The sequence below is a fragment of the Triticum aestivum genome, chromosome 5A, assembly GCF_018294505.1.
Source record: "Triticum aestivum cultivar Chinese Spring chromosome 5A, IWGSC CS RefSeq v2.1, whole genome shotgun sequence".
NCBI lineage: Eukaryota > Viridiplantae > Streptophyta > Magnoliopsida > Poales > Poaceae > Triticum > Triticum aestivum.
In genome coordinates, this window is record NC_057806.1 from 492203227 (window position 1) to 492213362 (window position 10136).

The 10136-nt window shown below is 50.3% G+C and overlaps 1 protein-coding gene across 1 annotated transcript; it reads right to left on the reverse strand.

The window, feature by feature from the left end:
- Nucleotides 1-1051: 1051 nt before the first annotated feature.
- LOC123101444 (alpha carbonic anhydrase 1, chloroplastic-like) lies at nucleotides 1052-4402 on the reverse strand. Its single transcript, XM_044522896.1, has 6 exons — nucleotides 4321-4402; nucleotides 2779-2990; nucleotides 2160-2266; nucleotides 1975-2077; nucleotides 1296-1478; nucleotides 1052-1195 (listed from the first exon to the last, which is right to left on the reverse strand). The coding sequence occupies exons 1-6, from the start codon at nucleotides 4400-4402 to the stop codon at nucleotides 1052-1054; spliced, it is 831 nt and encodes a 276-aa protein (XP_044378831.1).
- Between the last annotated feature and the right edge of the window lie 5734 nt (nucleotides 4403-10136).

The window sequence follows — 10136 nt, forward strand, 5'->3', positions numbered from 1 at the left end:
GAACTTTACGTGCTGCGTCAAGCATCAACCAACTAAACCGAAACCGGCCGCGTACGTGCGTTGCCGCATCGGCATCGCGCCGTTGCTGTCCATGTCGGCAGGTTTTTGGAAGCCTCTCACCTCCAAGTCCAAGAGGCTGGCTTTTGGGTTCAAAGTACCGATCACATATTCGCTCACTGCTGACCGTAAAAGCGTCCAGGGTCTTGCCGACCGATCGATCGATCGATGCAGATGGTGGGGTGTGAGAGGATTTTCACGTGCAGGTACCATGTGGCCGCCACTTTTGGGGCAGCACTTGACGGGCTGGGGTTCAGAGCAAGGTATTGTTGCACGTGCTCCGCGCCGTCTTCGTTACTCTTTACGCATCAGTATCACCGTGTGATGGATGCAACTTGAAGATGGATTGGGGGGTGCTAGCAAAAATTCTAGAGCCGGACTAAAATGACCGCCCGAGCCAAATTTGTAGACGTCCCGTTTCATTTTGCAAGTAGCAAGAGCATCTCCAACGGCTTGTGTATATTTGGTTGTCTGTGCGTTCATATAAATAATGGTCAAAAAGGATTTTCTCATATGCACAAGCAATTTTTTCAACAGTCTGTCTATGCATAGAGATCGTCTATATTTTCGCTCGTGTATTTTAATATTATCTTGTGGCTATCAATTCAACTACCATTTCAGCAGCTATTTTTTCACACGGTTTAGGAATCGACATCACAAAATGGACTGCATGTGGGTTGTTGAGATCCTCTGTAGTAATTCTTTGTGCAGTACAATCGATGACGCGTTGCGTCGGGACCACAAACGACAGCGATCGTAGCTACGGTTTAGTTGCAACCGAGAACATGGAGACCTCACATGCAGACACCAAGCATAGATCCGTCTGGACCATGGTCTAGCACAACATTTCTGGCTACATTTTATTGCAACCTATCATGTGAACTTACACTTTCTTCAGCGTTCAGGATTGGCATCAAACAAAATAGTTCACTGTGGATCGAACTTTAGTAGGCTAACGAGTATAATAGTTCACCGTGGATCGAACATCAGTAGGCTAACGTGTATTTTGATTGTGTGACATGTCATAGAGTTGCACAGTGCGACCATTCAGTGATTGTAACGGCCTACTGTTCTGCCTGTAACTCTTCTCCAAAGGAGCCATCAAAGCAACAGCCTGCTCCTTTGTCATTTCTCTTATCTGCGGGACATCTCGGAGTATATGAATAAGTAACTCTTGTTGCGTAAACATAATGTGAAATTAAAATTTACTATTTTCCATATGTGAGAAGATGGAATACCTCGCCAAGAATGTTCCAGATCACATTCTCCGTGCATGGAGGTGCGGTGAGAGACCCAACATATCTGAAATACCTATCCTCACCCTGCATTAGTTCCTTCATATTCACCACTCCAACGGGGAGAGGGTCACCTTTCTCAGCTTTGCAACCCTCCGCAGACAATTCAGCTAACTTATCCTTTATCTATGAGTGCAACACAAATCAAAATATTGAAATGCATGTAGACCAAACATGCACAAAGTACTAAGTTCAAGCCCAATAAATATTGATGGCAAATCAAATTACAAGTTGTGATCATGTTATTAGTTCTTGAACATGTGAGTGTCTCCTAGCTATCCACATAATACATACCCTTGTATTGAATGTATATAAACTACTCAATTAACTAATTAAGGGTTACTAGTCATTTCAATAATCTAGTGCTATAGTGATGCCGATTGGTTATAGTTTGGATTCTTACTTCCCGCGGTCAAAATGAACATATAAAGCATGAAAACACTCCCATCCTGATACACTAAGGGAAAGCACCACCACCTATTGAACTAGATCTAAAGCCACCACTCGTGTTATTTGAATCATATCCTCAAGTTGATCATGATGGGGAATTTCAATGTGCAGTGTTCTACAATGCGATAGTGGCAGTAGCAGTCCATGCCTTTGTCATATAAGGGTGATTTACCTGACGAAGGAAATGATCTGGTTTTCCGTGCGGATAAAGTATTGAAACAACAGTAATATTGCCATCATCGGTGTAGTGCACCATGTGGAGCTCCACAGCAAATCTAGAGGGGTAAGATAGTGGGGCACACGGTTAGTACAACAAAAGCTGAATGCTTCTCAATTCTCTATAGTACACATGTGAACCTCTTGCCATTGATGGTATGCTCTGAGGGAGAGTGCCAATGCAATTGCTTCAATTTATACTTCTTTCCATCCACCATGACAGTCCCAGCAGTGTCATTATATCGCAACTACATCACTCAGTTTGCCCAATGATTTCATATAATTAGCATTATTTTGAACTAGGAGATAACATTTACGTACTAGAACATATATTTTTATGAACTTTTTATTATAGTCATTCTTACATTATAGAAAAGACCACAATAGGATGAAGGTGGGGGGTTCTTAATGTGTGTTATTTATTACTCCCTCCGTCCGAAATTCTTGTGGAAGGCATGGATGTATCTAGACATATTTTAGCTCTAGATACATCCATTTGTATCCATTTCTCCGACACGTATTTTCGGGCAGAAGGAGGACAAGATATGAGATGGTGGAGGTTAATGAAGTCATACAATCAAAACAACAAAGGAAAACAAAGCTAAAAAGCCGAGCTAAGAAAAAAAGAAAGCAAACCAAGCAACTTACTGGAAAACAAACAAAATAAAGATAAGTGAGGTCAGGTACTGTTGCGCTTGTATTTATACATTTTATGTTTGGTGACATAAATAACCATTTGGTTAAGAGGGTCAGGGCAAACCGCAATGTTGAAGACGTTGTCAATTATTGTAGCATTTGTAGAAGTATAATATCTCTTTAGGGGCTCCATTTGTGGGTCGTGTACCACACAATCTCTCACGATGTTAATTGGAGACTGGTAGATTCCTTTTGAGCAAACCGTGAAATTAGGACTTAAGCTCCCCCAGTGTTTTGGGCCAGTTCTCCCATTGTATCCAAAGCTCACGCCATTTGCTTATAGTCGGAAAATATAGATAAGAAATCATGTGTCAGCACAAAACTTTGTGCAAATTATACCAGCAATAGTAAAAACAAAGATGGCAAGGTTGTATGGAATGTTTTTTTACAATGTTGGACTAATTTTGTATCTATTTGAGATTGTCGTGTCTCACCCTTCTGTAGCATATCCTCCATGTAGCATATAACTTACCCTCTATAAGTGGTACAAATATGTTCGGGAATTGGTTGGTGAGAGTTCATCATAGGCTAAAGGCTCAAATCCATGTGGGGATATGCGCTTTACCTTGGGCTATATGAAATTGTTGTGTTTTTAACCGGACGAAAGTTGTAAAATGAACTGTAGATTATTTTCAATGGTACTAGATGGATCTGTATGTGGTCCTATCTACGGTGCACAAAGGCTCGACGACCACATACAACCAATGGAGATGACAACATGTATTGCATTGAACCAATTTGGATGGCTATTCAGCAATAAATCTAGTGATGCATGAGACACCATGTAACTTATCGATGTCTAATGTTTTTAGAATTTTAGCATTTTGTACCCGTATATAACACATTTCGATCTTAAAACTTTCCAATGAGAGAAGGTTGCATGCATGAGTCGATGCAGAGCCCTGGTCTTTTCTCCTTCTTGAATTGATTTGGAGTACATCTGAATATATCCAAGAATGATTATAATCTAAATGGCATGCATGATGTTTTGTACTACATCTTTTATGGAAGATTGCGTAGCTTTTCCACTTTTCCACTTTTAACGACTTGGCAGTGAAGTGAACTAACCGATAAGAAACCAAAACAGTCTTGCTAAGTCTCAGTCGACTGAGACTTCATTAAGTCTCAGTTCATACTATATCCATAAGATTTTATGTTGAGATCCGTGCAAAATTTCTTTTCAATTTTTTCCTTTTCTCTCTTACATGTTATGTCATTTGACTAAGACTTAGTTAAACCTCAGTCGACTGAGACCTAGCCACACTCAAACTAAAAATATCTTCTAGACGGGGCCTATAGAGGTTCTCCTTTTTTTAGCACAGACAATCATCATGAAACAGTCGTCCTTTATCCAAATGCCGAACCTATATAAATGTCATCACAAATTAATGAGTATGTGCTTTTTTCATACAAAAAAAAAGAGAGAGAACAGTTGAACGACAAAGCAGCTTATGAGCCAAATTGAGTGTCTAGAAACGTTGAAAATCATGGAGAACGGAAGACAAAAGTCGTGCCAGAGTCACATGTTCACAGTGAAGAGCAAAACTGAGCTAGCTTCGGAGGGAAATTGGTTAGGGAATGTATGACATAGGAGTAGAACACATACCAGTGTCGCACGCATGGATCACAAGAAAGCACATGCACAAGAGTGCAACACACGCTGCACTTTTCTCGGAAGTCACCACCATCGTTCTGTTTGAGGTGCAGGAAGATATGGAAGGAACTGTGCTGGAGCTACAAAGAAGAGCTGCACAAGGCACACACGTATATATACAGGGCCACTTGCGGCTGATGGTATGCTACAGGACGCGCTGGTCTGTTTCGTGCATCCAGGGCGGCTGGAGGTCGACGCCATCATTAAAACTCTCGGAAAATCGTAGTGCGGCGGCGCTGTGGTGTGATGTGACGGCCGGAGAAGGTAGATCGATCGATATGGACGAATTGAGCTGCAGGCCAGCCATCTGATACGTCCGGCGGATCTTGACTCGGTGGCTCCCTCGGCCGAACGACCGTCACACGCAGTATAGTAGTAGTATATGGTATACGAGTGTATACAAATGGTAAACACATGCGATCGGTCGGCGACCGGACCGGCGGCGAGCGTTATCTCGTTCCCTTTTGCCGTCGATATATGGTTTGTCTTTGTGGACGAGGACAGCGTGCGCGACGGCGACGGCCGACGGCCTGCGGATGCGGCAAGGCGGCCACACGATAGAAGAACGGGTCGGACGGATCAGGGATGTGGCAATTGGGATTGGGATTCAGCCGCAAAGATACACGTTTACAGGGGCCGGGTCTCCGTGACCTGTAATGACGGCTCTGCTGCAATAATCTCATACTACAGTGCCAGCCACTGCCAGTGCACGTACTGCATGAGCTCAAGGCCGGCCGCATTATCGATTGAAAATGTCAATAGAAGATCGGGCCTCTCGGTTCTACACATTATTGAATTCTTTGAGCTATGGGTTGGTTGATCTTCAGGATGTGAACCTCGCTGCCGTTGCCGAGGACGGAATTGTTTCGATAAATTGCAAAAAACAACCATATATGTGAACCCTAAATCACAAAACCACCATGTCTCGTTTTTTTCTTGAAACCCACCACCATTTGCTGAGAGTTTGCGAAAAATGCTAATTAGTCTATTAGAGCACTTTTACGCTAGACCTAACTTCTAGGTCCCACGTGCCATGTGCCCGGGTGGACACGGCGCCCGTTCAACAGATACTAAAGGCATCTCCAACGGTAACTTGCAAATTTCCTCCCGTATCCGTTCGTGGACAGAGGGACCAGCCCATTGACACGGAGAGGTCGTCATCCAACCGTAGCCACATACATTTTAACAACAGTTCGAACCAACCGCATGAAATTCGTTCAAACACGTCCGGATTTCATATAAACAAATACAAATTTCATATAAACATGGTATAATTAATACCTAATCTAAATGGTCGTTGGCGCCCGTTCCCCATGTCCGGCCATGAGCGAGAACTGAAGTTTCGTCTTCTCCAGTTCCGCATCGACGTTCTCCAGCTCCGCCTTCGGAGACCCGGGAAGTGAAACTGTCTGTTTCCACGTCGCCGCCAAGTGAGTAATCGGCCGCCGATGTTGAGCCCACCAAGCTTGGCGTCGATGGGCAGGGAGGAGCGGTGGCCTTCCTAAAACCAGAGCGACGACGACCTACTATGCACTACTCTTCCTCGTTGGCGGTGGCGCGCACGGACGTGCCACCTTTGTGGTTGTCACGGTGGGATGTGGAGTCAGCGATGTCCTCCTGCTCGTCGTCGGTCTCGCCAAACACAACTTTGCCTGCGTCGTCGCTCTCCTTGTAGGCGGTCGCCACCTCCGCTACTCGCTAGCGGTACAGCTAGCGAGCGAGGCGGATCTCGCGGGTAGAGCGGTAGGACTCGAGCAGCGCCCCCTGCTCCGCCAGGTCCGCGTCCAGCGCGGCCGCCCTTCTGGCGGCAAGCTACTCCTCTGCCTGCACATGCTCCTAGAGGAGGTGGTTGTTGTATCTGGCAGTGGCCTGCGCCTCCCGCTCCTCCTGCACCATATCCATGTAATGGGCACGAGCCTCGCCGATTGTCATGGTGCAATGCACCGGCGAGGGTGCCACAAAGGAGGAGGTGGCGCCGGTTTGTCGTCGGCATCGTCATCCATTGGGACGTCGTCGTCCTTTGGTTGCCTACCGGCCAGCCAACCGGTAGCAATGGCGGCCATCCCCTTCTTTTGGTCCGACGTCAGCCCATCCCATATAGCTTTGACGGGGGAGGAATCCATGGTGTGAGTAGTGCGGAGATAGATCGGAGGCGGATGACTGCGGCTATGGCCGGGGCATTGGTTTATATAGCAATGATGGGCGGCAGCGGGACAGACATGTAGCATCGGAGGAGACGCCTCGGCAACCGCATGCCATCAATGTGGCCGGCAAATAGACAGACAGACGGGCAACCTTCGTGTTGTTTCAACGCGCAGCAGTCGCCTGCACCGAGAAGCGACACCGACGACGCTCTTTCGGCCGTGTGCCGCCTCAATGCTGGCGGCGCTAGTGAGCGGTCGTATTAGCTCTACCCGAGCATGAATGCGGACGATGGCGCTCTGGAGCGGCGCTGACTGAAAGTGCACGGGATGGGAGGGCTTTTAGGGGGCCAAGGCGGTCACAATAGAGCTTGGGAGCGGTCCGGACTTCCGCAAAATCCCTATGTTGCGCGAGAAAACACGTCCGAACCATGCCTGTCGGATCACGGGTTCCGACAAAACCCTCAAGGTTCGAACACTGGGGTGCGCACGAAGATTTCCCCCCTACCGATCCACGTCCTAGTTTTGCTAATATCTCGTGGACTAACTCAACGAACTCACAACACAAGGGACACACGATTTATACTGGTTCGGGCCACCGTTGTGGTGTAATACCCTATTCCAGTGTGGTGGTGGTGGATTGCCTCTTGGGTTGATGATGAACAGTACAAGGGGAAGAACAACCTCCTGAGGTTGAGGTGTTCTTGTGCTTGGCGAACTTGTGTGTGTGAGGATTCGATCAGCTCAGGCTTGCTTGCCTTCTACTGTGGTGGCTAGTCCTATTTATAGAGGCCCTGGTCCTCTCCCCAAATATCAAGCGGGAAGGGAGCCAACAACGGCCAATTTGAGAGGGGACAACTAGTACAGCTTATCCTGATAAAAGCAGTCTTCACCTGCAAAAGGCTCTGGCGGTGACGCCGCCTTGGGCTCTATGGTGACCTCCGTGTTGCCGTCCTGTTGGTCTTGGTTTCATTGCACTGATATGGAAACCTTTGCTTGATGCCTCGGTACTCCGCGCCTGCGCTTGCCCCCTTTGCACCAAAGAGGAAATAAGGACGTTGCGCGCGCTGGCACCCGCCTGGTCTCGATCGTCATGGCTCGCGTCACGAGAACCTCGTGAGGTTTGCCTTGCCTTGATATCCCCGCCCCTCGCGAGCCTGCCTGGCGAGGCTGCTCCTGAGGAGGTCTTGCGCCGTCCGCCTCACGAGGCTTGGCCCCTCGTGAGGGTCTTGGATGCCTTGTTGATGAAGATGGGCCGTACAGGCCTGCTAGCAAAGCCACACCGTGGGCCGCAGGCAGGCAAGTCCGGGGACCCCCGTTCCCAGAACACCGATAATAGCCCTCGGGCCCAAGGCGCGCTCGGGCTTGGCTTCGAGGCGAAGGCAAAGGTCAAGTACGGAGCGCCGCGGGCCCCAATAGCCTGCGGCCTTGGTCGACGCGTGGTGGTTGATTGGACGTGGGCGTCTCCGCTTCCCCACGCTACCTCGGCAACTGCCCGACTTTGACAAGTCCCTGCGATATGCAAGGAAAACCATCATTACCTGTGATCGTGGGGGGCGCTGGTTGGCCTTCTCCTGCTATAAATGAGGAGGGGGGCAGAGCCCCCGTCGCCCATTTCTTCCCATTCCGCTTGCTTCTTCTTCTGCTCGACCACCGACTTCGATGGCGCCGTCGAAAAGGTTCTCCACCGCAGAGAAGGGAAAGGCCCCTCACGAGGGGCCCGGCTCCCCGGCGCCCAAGAGTGGACGTGGCTGTCCCCGCAAGCACACCGCGACCCCCCGTTCCCGCGGTAGCGCCGCTGCGCGTGGCAGGGGTCGTTCTAGTCACGGGAGCCCTGTTGGCGAAGGGAGATGCGTCATGGTCGCGCGGCCTCCCCGGCCGCGCTTCCATTCTGTAGTGGTGTTGCCGGAGTTCGTCGTCTGGCCGGAGAACCCGGCCAGCAACTGGCTTCAGCTTCCTCACTTCTTCGCCGACGAGCTGCCAGCCTCCGGTCCAGGCGGGCTCTGGCTGCAGGCGGACGGCTGCTGTAGCAGAGCTTCTTGGGTTGTGGTTGAGGTCTCCGATGCGGGCAACATAGCTCTGGCCCGCGGTTGGCAGACGTTCGCCTGCGCGCGGCCTGGGCAGGCGGTGCACCCTTCATTTCAAGTACGACGATGATGCGACCCTCTACATGAGGGTGTTTGGAGAAGATGGTCACCGCACCGAGTGCTGCCCCGAGGTGAATGACGGCGAGGAGGTGCTCGGCCTTGGCGATGGTCGGGACGAGGAGGAGGGCGAACCCGCCCTTGGTGCCGACCGCATCTTGTCCAGCTACGACGGCTCTTCCTCTGGCGATAGCTCCAGTAGCGGTGGCTATGCTCAGCCGCCGTGCCGCCGCACCCACTTCGAAGGTGGCAGCGGGTCGTCTCGTCGTCACGTCTCCGTGAAGTGCGAGGAGGGGTCTGGCTGAGCTCAGGGCGGTGCCAGGAGCCTGCTTTCGTGGACCGCCGTAGGGGCAAGCGCCGCTTTACTTTGTTCTTCCTTTCTTTTCTGCATCAAGAAGAAACTAGTATGGGCCCCGGTTGGCGTGTATCGAACTATGATTTCCCAATCATTATGCTGTGCTTGTTGTTTCCGTGTTGTGTCGTTATTTCGTGTAGAGGTAACTTAGCTTGGCATGCTTGGGGTAGCCTCCTCCTCGCGAGGGACTCGCTTCCTGGTGCCTGCGGAGGCCTTCCTTGGCTTGGCGGGTGTTAGGGAACTGCAAAAAACTTGTTAGGAGCGTCGCCCGGAGGTTTATCGTTCTGTCGAGCCTAGATCCAGTGCTTCGTATCGCGATACCCGAGGGGCACGGATCAGGAGAGGCGTGCTAGCTTGTTGGCTCGAACGAGAATGCCTCACGAAGAAACAGACAAAGGGCCTCGCAAAAAACAGACGAAGGGCAGAGGAAAGGAAAAAGGCTCGCGAGGGCACCTGCCTAGCCCCCTCGCAAGGTACGCGCGAGAGAGAAAACAGGTTTAACTGCAACCAGAAACAACAGCAAAAAGCGACGAAACCAAACCAGCAAGGAAATCTAGAAGCAAACTTTCAATTAAAAGGAGGCGAGCCAACTACAGAAAGCAAATGAAAAGCCACGTCCGGCACCTAACCTAGTCTTCAAGTCTTCTCACCAGCGCGGAGCTAAGTGTTGCCACTAAGACATGGAGGGAGCCCTCGAGGCCCGAGGGCGGCACTCCTGAGACTCCGGGGCATGTACAGCCCCACTCAGGATTTCACAGGCACTGGGCGGCGGTCTTCACAGGCACTGGGCCTTCTTCACAGGCACTGGGCCTTTCTTCACAGGCGCTGGGCCTTACTTCATGGGTAGAACTTCCGGAGATGCTGGATGTTCCAGGCGTTCTGGATGGGCACCCCGTCCTATGTCTCCAGGCATGCGGCGCCAGGCCTGGAGACATGGACGACCTTGAATGGGCCCTCCCACATGGGTGAGAGCTTATGCAGCTCTTCCCCGGAGAGGACCCGCCTCAGGATGAGGTCACCCGCCTCGAGCGTCCTGGAGCGGATGTTGCGGCAGTGGTATCGCCGCAGCACCTGCTGGTACCTTGCCGCCTGTAGTGCGGCTTCGCGGCGGCGTTCCTCCCCCAGCAT